The sequence below is a fragment of the Ambystoma mexicanum genome, chromosome 2q, assembly GCF_040938575.1.
Source record: "Ambystoma mexicanum isolate Mex_15411 chromosome 2q, UKY_AmexF1_1, whole genome shotgun sequence".
Classification (NCBI taxonomy): domain Eukaryota; kingdom Metazoa; phylum Chordata; class Amphibia; order Caudata; family Ambystomatidae; genus Ambystoma; species Ambystoma mexicanum.
The window spans coordinates 423,670,841-423,691,845 of record NC_090924.1 but is presented as its reverse complement, the minus strand read 5'-3'; the positions used below and the strand labels follow the sequence as shown (position 1 = coordinate 423,691,845).

The 21,005-nt window shown below is 46.0% G+C and overlaps 1 protein-coding gene across 1 annotated transcript in view; it reads left to right on the top strand.

Annotated features, from left to right (window-relative positions):
• Positions 1-21,005, top strand: part of LOC138568750 (uncharacterized) — an 810,508-nt gene that overhangs the window by 649,879 nt on the left and 139,624 nt on the right. The window contains exons 10-12 of the mRNA XM_069646535.1: positions 10,518-10,610; positions 11,226-11,315; positions 16,086-16,178. Of these exons, the coding sequence (XP_069502636.1) occupies positions 10,518-10,610; positions 11,226-11,315; positions 16,086-16,178 (276 nt within the window). The remainder of the gene's footprint in view (positions 1-10,517; positions 10,611-11,225; positions 11,316-16,085; positions 16,179-21,005) is intronic.

Below are 21,005 nucleotides of genomic sequence, written 5' to 3'. Positions count from 1 at the left end.
TCAAAGGACATTCTCAAATAATGCCTAAGAATGGGAGAAAAAGAGTCTCACTCTTAGCAGGAGAAAAAATTAAACCCCAAAAATCCAGCAAAGCTGCTGGGGTACTCACTAGGTTTGGGAAATTAGCCTTAACAGAGAATTCTCCCTAACACTCACGTCCTTTCTTCCGTCCCTCAAAGGAAAGGTGGTAAGGATCTTCACCGACAACGCCACCACAATGTTTTACATCCGGAAGCAAGGAGCCACCAGATCCCCAGCCCTATCCAAGGAAGCCCAGGATCTGTGGCACTGGGCCATCGCCCAAGGGATGTTTCTGGTACCCTTCCATCTGGCAGGAATAAAGAACACCATTGCTGACTCACTCAGCAGGGAGCTGCGCTCGTGCCACGAGTGGGAGCTGCGGCAGGGTCAAGTGGATCTCCTGTTCTGACGATGGGGCAATCCCCAGATCAACCTATTCGTGACGGCAGCGAACGCCAAGTGCCCGAGGTTTGCCAGCAGGTTTCCCCAGCTGGCGAGCATGGCTGACGCCTTCTCATTCCCCTGGGACGGCCTGTTCCTGTATGCATTCCCACCGTTGCTGTTGCTGCTGCGACTCATCAGTCAACTCAGACGGTCCTGGTGCAGGATGATCCTCGTCGTACCATTGTGGCCGAGACAGATCTGGTTCCCGGACCTTCTGGACATGTCAGCGTTCCCCCAGGGAAACTGCCGACGGATGCGGATCTTCTCGCCAGAGAAGGAGGCGCCATCCTCCACCACAACCCGGGGTCGCTGAACTTGCAGGCCTAGCTACTGCAGCACTAGAATTTGGAGGGTACGATATCCCGGCGGACTGCAAGGAGGTGCTTGCAAAGACCAGGGTGTCCTCGACCCTCAAGTGCTATGGACACAAATGGAAGAGATTCTCTGTCTGGTGCCGTGCACAGAAGATTAACCCTCTGTGGATTACGGCCCCTCAAGTGCTGCCGTACTTGCTATCGCTGGCCAAGGCGGGGCTGGCTCATGCCTCCATCAAGATCCATCTGGTGGCTATCTCCCGCTAGACCAGAACTCCGGGGCGCTCATCCCTGTGGTCCCATCACCTGGTGAAGGAGTTCATGAAGGGACTGTTCTGATCGTTCCCGCCGGTGAAGGCTTTGGCCCCGGCATGGGAGCTCAACGTGGTGCAGACCAGGCTCATGGGGCCACCATTCCAGCCTCTGCATTCGGCACTGTTGAAGTTCCTGTCATGGAAACAGCGTTTCTTGAGGCCATCACCTCCGCACGACGAGTGGGAGAGATCCAGGCCCTCTCCTGCAAGCCTCCATACCTGACATTCCACAAGACGAGGGTGGTGCTGAGGACGCACCCCTCCTTCATGCCCAAGGTGCCGTCGGACTTCCATCTCAATGAGCCCTTTGTGTTACATGTTTTCTTCCCGTCGCCTTCGTCGCCGGCCGAGAGGACTTTGCACTCATTGGATGTAGCTAGAGCGCTGAAGTTCTACGTGGACCGCACGAAGAGCCTCCGGAAGACATCACAACTGTTTGTGAATTTTGGACTTGTGAACCAAGGTAAGGCCCTCTCTAAGGCTTCCAATTCCAGATGGCTCTCCGGCTGCATCATGCACTGTCACCGGTTGGCAAACCGACCATTGCCCAGCCGTCCGAGAGCCCATTCGACCAGAGCGATTGCTGCTAACACGGCGTTCCTGTCTGGTGTGCCCCTGCTGGACATCTACAGGGCTGCTACGTGGAGGTCGACGCACACCCTCACCCACACCCACAATTCTACTGCGTTGACCGGGATTCCAGGGAGGAGTCCAGGGTCGGCCAGGCAGTGCTGCGCAACCTGTTCGCCTGAAGGTGGGCCTGGTGAGGAGGTAAGAGATGCTTAATGTTGAGTTGATGAAATGCTTAATGTTGAGCCTTGCCACCTCCCGTGGTTGTGCATGTGTGTACTGCTATGTATTCTTGTATTCATGAGCACTTGAATCCATGCCAGACCCCATGCTGGAGAAGGAAAAGTTACTTACCTGTAACTGTTGTTCTCCAGCATGGGTCTGGCATGGATTCACATGCGAACCCTCCCTCCTACCCCTCTGCAGCTCTTCTCTTGGTCCTACTGCCACTTTACGTGCTACCAAATCTGAAGATGGCTGCCAGAGGAGGGGCTTAGGTAGAGGGGAGTCATTGGCTGGGGGCAGTATGACCCAGAGACCAGTGATTGGTTATTAGGAGAAAGACAGTTCAGAACGAAACTGAAACTGATTTTTTGTTTACCGAGGATTCCCAGTCTGATGACGGGGAATATTCATGAGCATGTGAATCCATGCCATACCCATGCTGGAGAACCACAGTTACAGGTAAGTAACTTGTTCCTTCTTTGGGTTTCAGATGGGTCATCACCTCTCTTATTCTCAAACCCTCTTTTGGGTGCCAGTCCCAGACCTGCGATGGATGAACATAATAGCTTGGTTCCCTCTCCTGCCAAGTATATGTCCCGCTTGGTCCACTCTCCTGCCAAGCATTTATCGTCTCATCGACTGTCTTTGTATCTATCTCTCAGGCGCTCTTATTCTTTGGGTTTCAGATGGGTGCTGGTCCCAGACTTGCAATGTTCTTTTGCAATGACTTGGTTTACTCTCCTGCCAAGCATGTGCTCCTTTCTGTAGCATATCTGCTTTATTGAGGGTGCCAGACCCCCTTTCTCTCTTATTCGTATTTGGGTGCAGGTCGCAGACTTGCATTGTGATGTTGCAATAGCTTGGTTTACTCTCCTGCCAAGCATATGCTCCCTTCTGCACTTTCCCATCTTGTCTTAGGTTCCCAGACCCTCTCACTCTCCTGTCTTCATATGGGTGTTGGTCCAGGACGTGCACTGTTTGGGTGCAATAGCTTGGTTTACTCTCCTGTTGTGCATATGCCCCCTTCTGCACTCTCTCAGCTTCTCCCGGGGTCCCAGACCCTTCCACCCTCTTGTTGCCGTTTCTCCCCAACAAGTATATGTCCCGCTTGGTCCACTCTCCTGCCAAGCATTTATCGTCTCATCGACTGTCTTTCTATCTTTCAGGCACCCTTATTCTTTGGGTTTCATATGGGTGCTGGTCCCAGACTTGCAATGTTCTTTTGCAATGACTTGGTTTACTCTCCTGCCAAGCATGTGCTCCTTTCTGTTGCATATCTGCTTTATTGAGGGTGCCAGACCCCCTTTCTCTCATATTCATATTTGGTTGCAGGTTGCAGACTTGCATTGTGATGTTGCAATAGCTTGGTTTACTCTCCTGCCAAGCATATGCTCCCTTCTGCACTTTCCTATCTTGTCTTAGGTTCCCAGAGCCTCTCACTCTCTTGTCTTCATATGGGTGTTGGTCCAGGACTTGCACTGTTTGGGTACAATAGCTTGGTTTACTCTCCTGTTGTTCATATGCCCCCTTCTGCACTCTCTCGGCTTCTCCCGGGGTCCCAGACCCTTCCACCCTCTTGTTGCTGTTTCTCCCCAACACCCCCCCGGACCTTCAGCAGCTTCAGCTCTGCCCATGCACCTGTCTCTCTGGTGCGTGTCTTCCGTGCAGCGGTGCTTCCATCTGGGGCTCTGGCAGCGTTTGGTTGCTTGCTTCGATCAGCGTTGATCCCACTGATCAGTTTCTCTTCATTTTATCATCCATCCCTTCTACCTTGGCAGGACAGGGCTTTGCTTTTTGGTGGCTTCCCATGCCTAGGGGCGCCTGAAGGTTTGTACGGGCAGCGCACAAAGGAGCACCTCCGCCTCTGCCTGCTTTCTCACTCCCGCTCAGCTCCGTTCACAGCGTCTCCTATTTCAGTTCCCGGTATTCTGAGTCGGCATCTGGTCAGCTTCATTGCTCGAGGACTGCTCTCCCCATCTGGCTTTCCCTTGTTTTTGTATTTCTTTGGGCCAATCGGACACTGTGAAAGACTAGACTGTTCATTCCAGTTCTCTGGAGTAATCATCATACACCTGATCCTCTTCTTCGTCACAGTAGTCATGGTAGAGCTACATGGGAACCATTTGGCCTTTCCAGGGATATAAGTCATCTCTACTATATTAATTGCTTTAGACTTACAATAACAGATATTAACATTGCCTAGAGAAAGTTAGGGAGCACTTGATTTGGGGAAGGAGGGAGGGACTTCCAAGGTTGTGGGATACCCTGCTCCCTGGGAATGGTCTTCCCTAATCCCATAAGGGGCTTCCTCTCCCATGTGATCCTCCCCTGATGCACCACCACCACCAGGGGGGCTATTGTACTGTGGACCCACCACCCTGGCCTCATGGGAAAGATCTCCCCTTAGGGGAGAGGGGATGACATCCTCAGATTTGTCACACTATATTTTAAGATGTGTAGCCCAAGATGTCATCTTTTGTCATCAAAAGTAATTCATATGTTTATTGATCCTCTTTGTTTAAGTGGTTTTTGGTATGCTATAATGCATGACCTATCCGTACATTTTCAAATTTATGTTATTCTTACTTCTTTTTATATTATTTTGCTATCCCTTTGGTTATTGTTCATCATGGTGCCAATTGCTTTCTTTATAAAGATATTTTAATAGCAGGACATATGATAGCATGATCCTCCGAGGTAAGAACTGTGGTTCAATGTGGTGTCATTGAGTTAGAAGGATTGATAGGTGAATTAAACTGGAAACTTAAATGATATAGAAAGACACGGCTCCTACATTACATTGCTGCTATTGCGGCACACATTAATTTATTTTGCATGGGTGATACAATTTCATCCTCTGTAAACTGCAAAAGATACAGGGTCTTTGAACCTTTTGTATAATGGTTTCCTATAATCAATTGTTGATTTTGATATATTTTTGAGATCGTGAAATTTGATTGTGTTGCCTATTTTTACATATGTGGCTTTATGAAGTGTACCGGATATCAATATTGGAGATAAAATAATAATACAATTTAGTTAATACATGTGACAAAGTCACAGAAATTCACCCCCTTTCAGGGCTCACAGGGGCTCTCAGGAAGAGGACCGCCCACCTGCCATGTGGTGTGCTACCGGCAGTTGGTAAATAGGGAAAAACCCAAGATCATCTCCATGTACTCTAGCCATGCCTCTTGTATGCATGCAGAATCATAGGTCGTGCAGTGTCTTCAACCTCAGCAGGGGCATTCGGAGAGAATTATGTTTTTCCCCTCCACCCAGACCAGATACTCTAAAAAAAAATGTTAGCACAGTTTTTATGGAGGAGAGACCCTCTTCACAAGCCAGTGTGCCCAATGTTGCATCTAATGTGCCTGCTAGGAGATTCCCACTTTTTACAGTGCAGACCTGAAGTATGAAAAAAGATACACCTGCCAGACATACAAACTGCTTCAGTATAGCAGAGCTGGTGCAGAGACAGGGTGGATTGCTGTAGAGCCAAATTCCCAGTTATGCAGGACTTCAAAATGGTTGGTGGGTCTTTTAAATCTTCAGCCACTGCATAACTGACCCTAATTAAGCCAAATTACTTTCAAGGGGAGGGGGACAATGAGTGACCACAATTGAGAACTTTTATGATCAGTGGGAAACACTTTTGGAACTAATCGGAAAAGGGAGTAACCAACCACATTGAGGGAGAATAAAAGGATCAGTGCATAACCAATTAGGACCAATATCGAGGAATCTAGGCAATCAGGAACACCATAAATGAGTTTGAGACTCGGCAGGGAATGTCACAGAGCGGTTCCCAACATGAGGGCAGAAGGTGTGTGAGCTGAAAAGCAAGGCAGAGGAGGAGGAAATGCTGACAGAAAGTTGCTGAGAAAGCACAGCTCAGGTCCATTCCCGATTTAGGCCAGTGGCTGAGGACGGGTTTGATGAAGATGTGGAAGTGGGTAAAGGGGAAGCTCCTTAATTGACTTAGGAAGGTCACCTTGCTATAGAGGGGGGCTTTCTGCTGTTTGTAAATCTTACAGAAGCAACAGGTCCAGAAATTTGACCCATGGCTAGAGTTTGGAAGGGGACTGTTGAGACATTTAGTTAGGGAATCCTGGGGAAGATCAATATCCCCATAGTTGGGACCCAGTTGATCCATGCTTGCACCTTACCAGAGTGACCCGTATGATTATAGTGTAACTTTCCCAGGACCTGTAGATGTTATGCCACCCCTCCTGATAAGACGAATGAAGGTGTTGACTTGTACTTTGTTTTCATTTGCGTTGGTGTCATCCTGCGCCACATACCCAATAACAGATTCCTTTAAAATAGACTAAAGAGACATCATCTGGTACAAAACAGTCTGTTTAGTCAACAATTTCACCACGCCAGGATGAGCAAGATTTGCATGAAAATGTAATCTGGTAAACCGACCCAGAATATAAAACAAATAATAGCAACCCATATATTTGAAGATATTGAATAAGGTGTACGATTATAGGGTAAAACCACCTTTGGGAAAACCTGAGCCTGATCGGTCTCTTTCTCATCCCAGATGTCATCATTGCAAATAGCACGATTTTCTGTTGGAAATGTTTTCTGTTATATATATCCCACTGTTAAATGAGGTGCTGAAACCCTAACAATAGTACATTAAACACCCAGCCAATACTAAAGTTGTCAGGTTCAGGATAGATGAATAGGCTGCATAAAATCCAGCTGATAGCAACATTCAACTAGACATGGATACAGTCATTGTGGTCACATCCAGGAGAGTCCTGGTAGATGGTAGAATGGGACAATTCCCTCAGTGGGCTTGCAGAACTTGCCTACTTTGCCTATGCTTGGTTTGACAGGGGCAGCCACTGGCATAGGAAAGTGCAAATTAAGCCAAACTGTCTCAAAGAACGGTGGGAGAAGGCTGATAGCTATGCTGGTGAGGTGACAAAGAGAGCCAAGCAGATGAAGCCCTTCACTCAGGCTGGGCAGCAAATATTGTGCAGCTGTAGGTGGGCTGGGTTCTTCTACCTGCACATGCCTCTGCAGTCTCTTGATAGCAGGGCATAGCAAGAGAAGCAGCTAAGAGAACATAAAGGTTTCCAGTCTTATGAGGCTGCTACCTTTTTTTCCCATTGAGAATATTTGAAGGCATATGTGGACAGTCTTTTCCTTGGAGTTTAATGTGGTTAGGTACTCCAGGAGAGACAGATCATGTACTAAAAGGCTTTAGTAGAGAGTCCTGTCGCAATGCACACACACCCAGCAAAGTCACTCGATAAGATCTGTGACTCACATACAAACAGGTTTCATTTTTCACCTGCTGCCATTGCTGACTGACCTGGCAGTGGTCTAGTTTCATATATATTTTGTAAAGCTGGAACTGGTTACTCTCAGCCGCCAATGCACTGTCCAAACCCATCTCCTCCTTGTCATTCCTGTCATGCCCATTGCATTCATACTCCGAATCCCCTGATTTCTCCTGAACCCCTCTCACTGATTCTCTACTACATTAGCTTGCAGAGTTATATTACTAGAAACAGAAGGCGTGACTTGTAAGTTATGCACAGACGTCCCCCAGCAAGATCATGAATCCTTTAAGCTATTTAATTGTGGCTGGAACCAGTTGAATCCATTGACTTGCAGGTTACATATCAATCTTTGCAGCAGGCACATTATGCCACTTTGCTGTGTCAGACAGCATTATGTTATCAGGACTGTTCTATGCAGTTACTTTGAGCCATTCTGCAAGTCTCTTGGTTCCAGAGCCCCTTGTCCTCTATCCAGTCACCTGTAGGATGGGTCTAGTTGGGTTTTCATGTTCCCACCATTTATTGATCTCTGAGGTGCCACCACCCCTGTTCTTAAATGATAAACTGTGCCCAAGGAAGACTTACCATCCACCACTTGCAGTACTGAGTGTGGCAATTATCTTCTACTGCTAGCAGTGGTGAGGGAAGTACTGCAGTATATACTGTGCTGGGATAAATGTTGACCATCTAGTTGAGACAAGGCTTGGGAGGTGCTGTCCTAGTGCAGGCAGTGGTGAAAGGTGTCAGGTTTACTAGTCATCGCTCTGCTGGCCTGCTAGTGTTAGTATTCCCTCCACGCATTCCCTACTGTGCACATTCATTTTTTGTTTAAAACATCTTTATCAATCAGTGTTTATTATGCAAGGAATATCCAATAACCATAACGGTTTGAAAAATGGAAACGTAAAACTAAAACCAAACACCCTTGTACGCAATTTAACGGCTCTGTTTATATGCTATCAGGCCCTTTGAGCCAAATAATGGAGCAAACATCTAAATATACCAACATTTAAAAACATTACTAAAGAGAAAGACAAAAAGGATGGCATAAACCTTGAGGGCCACCAACCATTTCCACATTCTACCCCACCGGTGACTAAAACACAGAGCAGTGTACATAAACAGCTTCCTGATAATAGAAGGGCTACTCTGTGCTACCCTTTCTCCCTTGACACTGCTGCTATTACATTCATCTGAAAACATCCTTCGTCCCCTCTGTCAGGCTTTACTCAAAAACTGCAAAGTGGTCAAATCTGGCACCTCGCTTGAGCCACAGAATAGAAGGAACAAAGCTTCAGATACCGGTTTGACCCCAGCGCCTCTTATAATTGCGATTAGCCAAGATGCCCTGAGGTGCAAGCAACAGGAACAAAAGAAAAGAGAATATGAATATAGGTCTCAGCTTCACCGGACTCACAATGACACAAGCTGTTTGGTGATTCCAATCCCAACTCGCTCTTGCTCCTGTCTTAACTGCGAGCTTCAGTTGCCCCCCGTGGGCACAGGTAAACGAGAACTTACAGTTGATGTTGTGAATCCAATATAGGTATCGCTATCACACCATCCTATCAAATACAATGGGCCTCATTACGAGTTTGGAGGTAGCCATGCCATTTTTACCGGCATGGCTACCCCCAAACTCGGATCCGGGTCCCGCAAAATGGGAATAACTGGGCCATTCCGACCTTTGCGAGCCCGGTAATTCCCATTCACGGAACCCTGACCCGGTACGTCCCCATTCCCATTGAGCCCTATTGGGGATGTACCGGTATGGTAACAACACACCCGTTCGTAACGGGACCATTGCTACCATCCTGTTCTGCTAGCGGGTGCCACTCTGAATGTCTGGTCTGACCAGGCGTGAAGAGCGGCCCCGCAAGCAGAACTCGTAATGTGGCGGTAGAGTGATAACAGTGCTGGCAGCACTACCGTCGCCATTATGACTCTACCACCAGGGTCGTAATGAGGCCCAATGTAATCGAAATAATTCATACACGTTAGAAGTTTCCCAGTCTCTAGTAACGATCCAGCCTGTCTACCCACCCAATACTTTTTCAAAATACAGATTTCCCGCTTCTGAAGAATTTCTGGATTCACACCTAGGCACTTCAAATCTAACCTTGCTCTTCCTGTCCTCATGTGGCCAATACTTTTTGTTGAACAACCTCCTCCAAATGTCTGACATCCCTCATGGGATCCCTCTATAAAGAGGCCAACAGAAACAGACCTCCACATCTCTCCCGAGAATCACAGCTCGGACAGTGATCCTGAGGGAATAGGGTAAAAGGTGACAAGGAGAAAAAAGGACTGGATCACCCGGGTTCTCTCTTTAGGCTGAAAAGATAAGCAAGGTAGTAAGAGAAATCATTATTTAAACTACTCAACCTTCCTGTTTCCAGATAGATTAGAGGAAGTTGGTCCTTTCTGTCAGGTTATAGATAATCCAAATGAATGTGACAGGAGCTGTTTGGCGGACTGTCCACGAACATGACCACAGAAGGACGAGAAACAAGCATCCATGATCCACTGATGCAAGTGTGTTAACCTGACAGCATGAAGATAAGACTTAAGTATTCACGGTGCACTGATGCAAGTCTGCAAACCTGATGACAGACGGATAACCAGGCCTTATCGAATCTAGGGTAGGATTTCAAGGATAATACAAGCACCATGACCGGAGAACAAGGCACCAAATCCAAGGGAAATCTAAAATCAGTCTAGTCATTAATACAAGGTCAAAGTCCAAGAGGAATGCACGAAGGAATCTACAGGACACAAAGATGGACTCAGTTATGGAGCAACTTTCAGGTGCTACATTCTGCGTTAAATACTGTTCCCGGCATCATAATGGAGCTGCTACATATTCATGGAAAAGAACCAGGAAGTATAAACTCTTCCTAATGGCAGCAGAGCTTGGTACTTGTGGTGAGGCCTACTGGGAATGGAATTTTAAGCGATGCAACCTCTGCGCCACCAACCCAAACACTCTGGGGGCAAGCCTTATTTGAAAGAATGATGGGATCTGGAGGGCCCGGGGCACTGATTCCAGGATGCCTACCTCGGGTAGTTTTGCAGCTATGGGGCAAAGACTCAGAGGCACTGGAGTTCTGTGCAGATGATCACTGCACAACGTGCTGCTGTGTGGACAGTGGAGGTGGATGCCACATAACACAGATACTAAGCTAAGTGAGAAGGGATCACATTTTGTTTGACATTAGTTGCCAACTATTTAAGGTTCTAACTTAAACTAAATGTAATCACGCTGGTCAAATTACAGTGAAGGTTTGCATTACATTTTTGTTCAACTATTGTGTTTTTTCCAGAGCAGAGTTACTCAATCCTCCCCTTTGAACAGAGAAGCTCCGTTAAGCAAAGCTGCAGTTGAGGAAGCAAGAGAAGCTGATTTCTTGTATGTGGTAAGGGGTATTTTTGACTATGGTTTGCAGTGTTGCCCTTCTAGGATGAGTAGTGCTGTACAATGCTATCCTAATGCAGGAAGTATTGTCTGAGCCATATGCTGAATGATGATCAATGTATACGGCTTTGTCATTCAAGCCTTGGAGAGATGAAGGCTCTGCCCATGGTTACTTTATACATATAAAAACCCAAGTAGCATATGCACTCAAATGTTCCACTGGCTCTCCCTCTTGTATGCAGAGGGTGACTCGTTCCCATCACAATGCTGATCGGACTGGAGGGAATTGTCACATCTGAGGCAAACTCCTATGAAGGCACCAGACTTAACAGCTTTTAAGAGCAACCAACATGCTGTGAAAAATTATCTTTTCCTTATAATCCAATGAGCCTCGACTTAAATGATTTGCAGACGACCAATGCACAATGCTCTGCCACCACCTCTGCCACCGCTGTGTGAATGGTGACACATAGGCCACCTGACACAAATCCTAAGCCATGTGGGAAGGGGTCACTTTTCGTTTGACATTCTGACATTTAAACTGAATGCAATCGCATTGGTTAATTTACAGTTACGGTTGTCATTGCATTTCTTTCAACTATTGTCATCCCTCCAGAGCAGAGTTACTCAATCCTCCCCTTTGAACATAGAAGATAGTTTCACTGAGGCTGACGTTGAGGAAGCAGAAGCTGATTTCTTACATGTGGTAAGGAGGCTTTTTTTTACCATGGTATGCAGTGGTGTCGTGACTCTCTAGGATGAGTAGCACTGCACAGTGCAGTGATAATACAGGAAGAGCTGTCTGTGCAATGAGTTGAGTGGCATCAATGTACAGGGTTTTGTCATAGTGAAGCCTGGAAGTGATGAAGGTGCATAGTTACTTTGTTAGAGAAGCTCCCTAGCAATAGGTGTGACAAAATGACAACTATTCTGCAGGAGTACAAGGATAAGTAGTGTCTAAACCGCCTCCTCAGCCCTCATGTTAGGCGGAAACCTGTGCAGTTCCCTCTGGGACCACTGCAAAAGATTTAAGACTGCAGGTGTTTGGCAGTAAACCCACTTGGCAGCAGTCTGTACCACACAGATTCACTTGGTAGCTGTGGCTGAGCAGTCAGACTTCCCTCAAGAAGAGTTAGGCAGTATATAGAGTATACACAATAGGTACAGAGATACAGTAGCACAAGCAAACACTGACCAGAGCTTTGGTGTAAAAGTATATAGTTATTTATTTAAAGACACACTTGTAGATTACACTAGCACAAAGAGGTAAGTAAATTCAGCACACAGTCACTATTATATATATACAACCCTAATTACTTATTAGACAAGTCTGAATGAGAAACACCACTTATTTTCAGACAGAGGTGAGCGCTTAACATAAGATGGCACTCTAATAAGTTATTAAAAAGGGAGGGAAAAGGGCAGAGTTATGGAAGCACACAAATTTCAATACTTTTAAGAGAACCACAGTAAGGCAGGATAGGCAGAGTTCTACTGGAGAGCAAGGAAGTCAATTGCAAGGCCCACTCTTGGAGAGAGCAAGCAGGAGGGGTCCAGGTTCACACAGTATGCGCAAAGAGTCTTGTAGATAGTTCGCACACAAAGAATTAAATTAAAGTCAGGAAAAGTTAGCTAGGTTGTCCCAGGCCAGCCCAGGTTAGAAGGTCGAGGCTTTACTGTCACCCCGAACGATCTGTCTCAAGGGAAGCCAGGCGGGACACAGTACCTTAAGTGGGAAGGAAGCTCCAGCGGGGGCAGCTGTTCCTGGCAGCGGGTGCAAGTTGATGTTTCGTCCAGAGGAAGAGAAGGTCTCGCAGTAGAGGAAAGATGAAGGTCGTTGCACTGCCAGGGAAAAAACCAGCCGCGGAGTTCTTCGGTTAAAAGGCACTACCCTTCTTTTCGCGGTAGTGGTAAACCGTGGTATTCCGGTTTGCGGGGTGCTTGTCACGGGCACGGTGGCCACGAGATGCTCCAGGAAGGTGAAAAGAAGGCAAAGCTGGTTATCCCCACCAGTCAAAGGAAGAAGACTCTCCGGACTGGAGATCTCCTCTGTCGTCGGGAAAAGTGGTGAGACGGTTCAGCAGGGCTCCACCGGTGGTGTCGTCGTTGCAGGTCGGCTCAGCTTCTCCCTCCTCGGATCCTTAGGTCCTGTGGTGACTTCTGAAGTTCCAGTCCCCAAAGCCCTGCTTTTATGCAGCAAACCCCCATTCATTCAGCCTACCTGTCAATCAAACATGCTAAGTGGTGAGCCAGCCGGCTCACCACTTGGGCCAATCACACAAGAGTGCGACTTGAGTTGCCAAGGCAACTCAGTCCAGGGTGCCTAAACCCCCTCCCACACTCCCTGGGGTACCCAGACACAGTGGCACCACTTTTGGAGGCTTCGTGGAGAAGCCCACCAAAAAGTGGAACAAAGGGCTCGACTTGGGTTGGAGTCACAGAAGAGAACACAAACTCCACTTTAGAATCGAGTTCTGGCAAAAAATACCAACCGGTGAATTAATATTAAATAAATAAACCAGCGGTATGTTCGAGGCTATAGGAATTAAATAATTAAAGTTGGTAGCCTCAAACAATGGGAAAATCCCATAGAGATATATTCGTGGTCGAATATAAAAAGTAGTATCCACTGCCACCAGACAAAACTCGATCAGGGGGGACGGAGACGTGCCCCCTCGAACAACAGACCCTGGGGCAATCGAATTGCCCCGACCAGTACGTCCACAATATGATGGTTTGTACTGGTTTCAGTTCATAATTTGGGACTAGTAAAGCCAATGGTGACTTTACATGCCCTGTGAGACAGTAGTCAGTCACAGGGTATGGAGTCTATGTTTGGGGGTCCGTACGACACCCCTGGGTTACGGCACGGAGGGTGCTGTGTAACCCACATCAAAAACACATGAGAACCTATGGAGTAAAAGACCCCATAGCCCATAAAACACAAGGAAAGAGTCTCACTCTTAGCAGGAGAAAAAAATAAACCCCAAAAATCCAGCAAAGCTGCTGGGGGACTCACTAGGTTTGGGAAATTAGCCTTTACAGAGAATTCTCCCTAACACCTCACACTTCTACAAACCAGCAGTGATCCCAATGATAAAATTAAAATAGGCACATCCAAGAGATATACTTCATTTATCTTTTGTGGTAATGTGGGCAGGTGGAACGGCTATATGTTTAGAAGGGATGTGAATGTGAGTTGCAAGTAACCCAAATAGCAATAGCACACCAGTTCCAGTGTCCAATCAAGGTTCAATACAATATACATTAGCTAAACAAATCAAGTATGTAACCATCAAAAACACGATAAACCCTTCTCTCCTAAAGAAGTCAGAAAATGCAGAATACGTATGTGTAAGCACTCTGGTTACTTTATCATAGACGAAAAAGGCAAGTATTGGAGTAATGTCACTCAAAAGGTTATCTTATGTTGGGAAAAGATGCAGAAGGGCCTAAACCAGTCTCTAATGCCCCAACAATGGACCAAGGGGACAGGGACTCTCATAGTACATGTTTACAGATCATAATTGGTATGATGGGGTCGAATCTGGCCTGGAGATGTTAAGCTTGTGGGTCAAACCGGGTTTGAAGGTGGCGAGACGCGTTGGTCCCAGGGGGCGAGTCAGCTCCAAGTCGTGTTCGAGCGATGTTCTGTGTGCTTGAAGGTGGAGTTAAGCAATGCAGGTTAAAGGACTACCAGAAGTGGTTCAACAATCGAGTGTGGTTCCAAAATAGGAATACTGCTGGTTCGGGTCGATGTGTGACACGATGATCCAGCAGTTTGAGTTCACCTTTGATGCAAGGTTTTGGCGTTTCATTGCTTGGTTAGATAAAACAGTAGTTCAATGACATATGCATCGTGCGCTGATGCTCGTGCCAGACATGTGACTTGACTAGGCTCTGCAGGGGCGATACCAATCAGGCCAGTTTGATGATCCAGCAACAGCGATTTCAAGTTCGAAGGCGTGTACCTAAGGCAGCACATCGGGTCCTGGTGATTTGAAAGCAACGAACACGGTTCAAATGCGGCTTTAAGCGATGAAACCTTAGTATTTGGGTGCTCTGGATGCTGCGAGTCCCACGTCATGGGGCTCTAGAGGGAGTTAAGTTCTTTTCAGTGCCTGCTCTTCCAGTTTAGGGAGGTTTGCTAGAGGAGTGGTAGGCCTTGGACCTTAGCAAAGTCATCCCCAATGTGCTCTGTGGATGGGTAGGTAGCAGAGCTTTCTTCTATCTTTAAACACCTGTCTTCACCCCTCTAAGAGGGCTTTGGAAAAGACTGCTCTCCCAACAGGGTCGAAATTAATTCTTCCTGGTGTTCTTGAAATGTGAATTTCAGAAGGAGTGGGAGGCCCCCTCTTGTATAGATAAAAGGGCACAGGGAATTGTATGATAGCAAGCCTGATTTAAGAGGTCCAATCCCTGTTCTTGTGACAAGTGACCCATTACTCCTGATGCCATACCCAGAGTGCCTTGTTCTACAGGAAGTAGAGAGGACAGGAAGGGAATACAATTCCACAGTAAAGCAAGATGGAGTAGCCCTTCCTCAATCCCATGTATGCCCTTTGACTGCCCTACCTCTGTCCCCTTCCCAAGCCTTCATCTTCAAAGGCTCTCTGTTGTGCAGCCCCCTTGTGTGAGGCCTTTTGCTATGGAAGTGCCTCTTTGAAGCTAGGTTTCCAGGAGTTCTCATGGTGATAACTATCGGGCAATGCAGGGAGAAGTTACCCATCCTCCCAGAGAGTCGATAGAGGCTGGCACAATGCCTTTTGTCTCATTTACTGGAATGTAGACAGTCTGGCAGGCTGACTGGAACCCACATAGCCTCTCATTGCTAGTCTGTGCTCACAGGGCCAACACTGGTATGAATCCAATTTCATGTGGCTTTATAAATTATGTCAACTACCAGCCATCAAACCAATGCCTATGTATGGCATATATTTCAGGATTATCCTGCCACCAGCTGGTAGTTTTTCATATTAATATGGTTTTAGATCAGAGTTAAATGCAACCGCTGTCTGCAGTTACTTTGCTGTCATATGCAACTGTCTAACAAGGCAACTGTGACCTCTGAAACTTCTCTCTGACACTGGAGTGCAGCATATGTAGATCAGGGAGACTGATGCAGCAGGGCACAGGTTTACACTATGCTTTTGGCACAGACTTTTCTGGAAGGGGGGTCTGATTAGCAGACCACCATTTCGGTTATGCATGCTGGAACATATTCTATTTTCCTTATGATCCAACAAGCCATGAAGATGTGCAGACGATCACTGGACAATGATCTGCCACCAATGTTTGGACAGTGACAGTGAACCCCACCTGACATAAATCCTAATCCATGTGAGAAAGGGTCACATTTTGTTTGACATTCAGTGTCAAAAATTTAAATTGCGAACTCAAACTAAATATAATCATGCTGGTCAAATTACATTGAGGGCTGACATTTCGTTATTTTCAAATCTTGTCTTCTTTCCAGAGCAGAGTAACTCAATCCTCCCCATTGAATACAGAAGATACTTTCAGTGAGGCTGACGTGGTGGAAGTAGGAGATGCTGATATCTTGAATGTGGTAAGGAGGCTATTTTACCATGGTATGCGGTGTTGTCTTTCTAGGGTGGGTAGTACTATACAGATCTGTCATAATGCAGTAAGAGTTGTCTGCAATGTGATGAGTGGTGGTACAGGGTTTTCTCATAGTCGAGACTGGAGGCTCTTCTCTTGGTTTCTTTGTAATGGGAAATCTCTAACAATAGGACTTTGAAAATTACATATCTAAAAACCCAAGTAGCTTATGTGCTTAAATGTTCTGCTGGCTCATTTTGTCGGCAGACGCTGATTGGAAAACATAAGTTGGTCGGAAAGGAGGGAATTCTGCACATGTTTGGCAAGCGCCTATGACTGCACCAGACCTAAAAGCTTTCAAGAGCTACCAATATGCTACAAAAAATGTCTCTTTTCCTTTTGCCAGTTGAACCCAGGGGTGGGTCCTTTAAGATGAGGTAACAGTATTTGAGATAGATGGGGATGCAGATCTTACTCGTACATCAATAATCGGACCGACTCAGGAAGTTGGAAAAATCAAGGCTGTTTCAATAACAAATCTTTAAAACAGGGAGTACAACGGACATCAATGGATGCTGCACAGCTCGCTCAACGAGTTCTTGAAAACATCATAAAAAACATTCTTTTATACTAAAAATGTGTCATAAGTGACATCATTCTATGTGGCAAAATAAGAAAACCTACTAGGGATTGTAGTTAGTCTATGGGGAACATCTACATATACTTTCTATGGGATACAGGGTCATGATTGGGTCTCTAAGATCAGGTGGACAATAAGGCCACCCCAAGTGCAAGTCATCTTCCGTGCCAGACTGATAGTTCGCAAACTATAGGGCTCTTTACTACGTGGCCCTCTGCAATTGGTTGGCACGCTTATACCCTTCTGGAATATTCCACTCGCTAGCAAAATACAACTGGTACCCCAGGTGCTGGGGGGTTGGCCTGGTCAGGCCTCCCCACCCAATTATCCCAACATCCATCATGACTTCTGCGGTCTGCCATCCAATTAAATCTGTTTGAACTCGGCCTCGCAGAGGCACACTATGCCTGAGAATGAAAGGGAGTGTGAGCATGGCCTTATCTTCTGGTATCGGTGTAGTTTTCCCCAAAGTCTATTTTCATATGACCAAGTGACTGGATACCACGTTTTGAGCTCCTTCGTTGTATTTAATTATATTAAATGAAGAAATCTTGGCACTTCCAGTGGTTTTCCATTACACCTCAAACAGGAGCCTAGTTTGCGTCTCACGTTATTGAATCCTCTCGAGTAGATAACTAGGCTCTCAACGGCCCGACTTTTGACACTGGACCAGGCAAGCCTTCTCGAATCTTCCTTCCCCGTCAGCTATTCTTATTCTGCTGCACCACACTTCCAGCCCTTTCATTCACGGGGTCTAAGTTTACTAAAATGCATTGTAGAACATCCAGATTCTATACATTCCTAAATATATATACATTGGCGCATCACCTGCAATCTATTCACTACGTAGCCAGCCTCATGATTACTTACTTGCGTTACTGCATATGTATATTTGTAAAATGGTTTTGCATCTTCTTCAGTGCTTCTCTGCACGTGCAATCTTCATCTCGCTCCCGAAATAATGGTCACTTTGCTACTTCATCATCAGATTATATAAGGTCTATATTCTTTGTTCATTCGCATCCCTTCTGGGTGTGTCACTTCTGCTTTATGTGACGTCACCAATCCTCTCATTCATTTTTATACTTCTTCCGGAATTTCCTTCAGAAGACGGTCATTTCTCTGGGTTTTCTCAATGGATACCTTGTTTCAAAGACATTTTGCAATATAGGCACCATTATTGGCTTTGCGCATGTCACAATTTCCGGTTGCCAACATATAGGCAGAATAGGGGCGGAACCTCTGGTAGAGGTACTTAGCTCCTCCTCTACGCAGTGTTTCTCGTACTAGGAGATGAAGTGTAATGACACTTGCTTTTTCAGGTGTCCAGAGTTTTAAGTCTGACTCCACACTTCATCACATCTTGTGACCATTGGCAAATCACTTTGCTTTCTGCACCTCAGCTCCCTTATGCTCCCTAGTGATTAATGCTTACATTTACATGTATTACCTTACACTGCCCTTAACGTTGAGTGGTTATCTCTCTAAACATCAGGAAATATTTTTTGTGATTCCCAAAGAAACAAATTATACAAAATCTAGAGTAGGGCACCTTTGGTGATGCTACCACAGAACAAGGCAACTGCTTGAAGTAAAATACCTGACATTAATACATGCTACATAGTTACAAAACTACAATATTAGAAACAACACAATGTATTCAGTTTTTCATGTACATTAAACAATAGTTGAAAAGGCAGCAGTAACATTGTGCCAGACCACTGTCCTGTGCCTTTGTGGACTCTTCCACAGCCCTCCATTGGCTGTGGATAACGTGACCTTGTAACACTGATAGTTATGAATTCCCTCTCCGGTCAACTTTTGTTTTTACTGGGTCTTTCCAAAGATATCAAAGAGTGGCCTCCCTTGACAAGATCAGGCCTAACAAGAGTGACGATTGGCTGATAAGTCTGTGGACTAGGGTTATAAGGTCATGATTGTAAATAACAGAACTACTTTTTGTACGTAGAGTCTTTAGTTTACCGTTGGATTATTCATGATGGACCCCTGTACCATGTTCCCCTCTGAGAATTTGTTAAAAGTAAACACTAGAAAAGGGCTCTCTGCCTGGCCATTCCTCGCACAAGTTGTGCATCAATGGTATTGCTTCTTGTACTGGATCTGTGCCCGGTACTAATGATATAAGGAAAGTCCTTAGTCATTCTGCCCCCGTTACCTTGGAGAAAGCTATTTCAATCAATGTTTCAGAAGAGCTCTCATAGAAGGCAGCCTATATTTTTCCAGGTGTATGGATTTATTGAATACTAGGTCTGCTGGTTCTAATGCTCCATTTACAGCAGACCTAATCCTTCATCAGAATCTTGATGCTGCATTTCTTACTATAACATGGCCAACCAATGATTGCACATCCATAGTAACTAGGCGGTCAGGTGACAAGAGCGTGTGTCATCACTACTGAACTCCCTAGAGGGAAGCGTTCAGCCCGGGCCGTCCCAGTAAAGGGCGATACAGTGAAGGGTGAAGGTCGGCCGTTGACCAGCCTCTTTGCCTAATTACTGCGTTGTCTCTCCACAGTGTGGTAGTCAACTACAATGCATTCACTCCTGCTTCTCCTGCTGAGTCTCCTACTCACCTCTACCTATGCTTTCTCGACCCATGCTACAACTTCCTCCTTTCCTATTCCTATTATAAAACTCACAACTGGAAACTCTCACTAGTCCATCTCTCTTTCACCTACTCCCTACAAACAAAGCCGACAAGCTAATCATACTTCCCCTAACACGTATGCACCTCGCCTCTCTTCCTCTGAAACTCAACTTCTCTACTCTTCTTTACTGCATCAATTGAACATTGCACTCTGTAATGCTTGGTCCATATGCAAGAAAACTTCCTTTATCACTGACTACGTTCATGCCAGCTCTCCTCCCATAGACCTTCTTGCTATCACTGAAACCTGGATTTCTCCATCTGATACTGACACTCTGGCGGCCCTACACAAATCCTTCATTCACTCTCCTCGTTTGGCTGGCAGAGGTTGATGTGCCGAACACCTACTCTCTTCCCACCTCAATGCCTTGCATACCTCCAATGCCATGTCCTCTGCTACCTCTTTTGAATTCACCACCTTTACCACTGCTCCTCCTTACTCGGTTCACATCATCTTCATCTATCGCCCTCCTGGTCCCACTGGACATTTCTTTGATGAACTTGGGCAACTCCTTGCTTCTCTTTCCACTAAGCAGCCCCTCATTTTCTTAGGTCACTTTAACCTTCCCTCTCCATCCACTTCTCAGAAATCTGAACTTCAGTCTTTTCATAGTGATCACGCTCTCCACTCTATCGATAAACTACCTACCCATACCCGGGATAACTCTTTAGATCTCTTATGGGTCTCCACCTCTCTCTGAGCCACTAATAGTACTGTCATACCATCCCTATTTCATCACTCTATTGTTTCCACCACTATCTCCTTTCCAGCACTTGCCACACCTATTATTAAATGAAAATGAAACCTTCTGCCAACCCTTCATTTCTCTCTGACGTACAGTTCTCACTCTTATCCTTCACACTTGATCCTCTTCCATTAACACCGCCTTCTCCAGCTTCCAAGCCCTACTGTATGACTCATTCTCCTCTTACTTCCCATTGCTAACTATCACCCCTATGTCTCAGCATCGTCAATCATTGGTCACCCCATTCATACGCGGTCTCCACACATACATGCATTGCCTGCTGCACAATTGTGGTGTACCCACTCACATGAAAACCTGCAACTCTACCTTTCCGCCCTGAACTCTCTAAAGTCCTCGTTTGATAGAGTGAAAAGGGAATTCTACCTCCTCCACACTGGCTCTCACTCCAACCATCCCTGCTGCCTACAGGGCACCCTAAACTCACTTCTCATGCCTCCTAAATCTATGACTATCAACTCCACTATCACAGCTAATGACTTAGCTAAATACTCTGCCACAAAACTGCCCAAAATTATAGACTCTCTCCTGACCTTCCTCCCACTCCCTTCTCCTACATTCTGCAGTCTGCCTACTCTACCACCATCATCTCCCAATATAGTCATACTAATACTGAAGAAGCTATGTCTCTACTGATGAAGGCCAACCCCTCAGACCCTCTTGCTCCTCAGATAGTCAAGCCTATTGCCCCTTTAAGTGGCCTCTCACCTCGCTAACTGTTCAACCTGTCCTTCAACTCTGCTTGCTTTCCCTCTATTTTCAA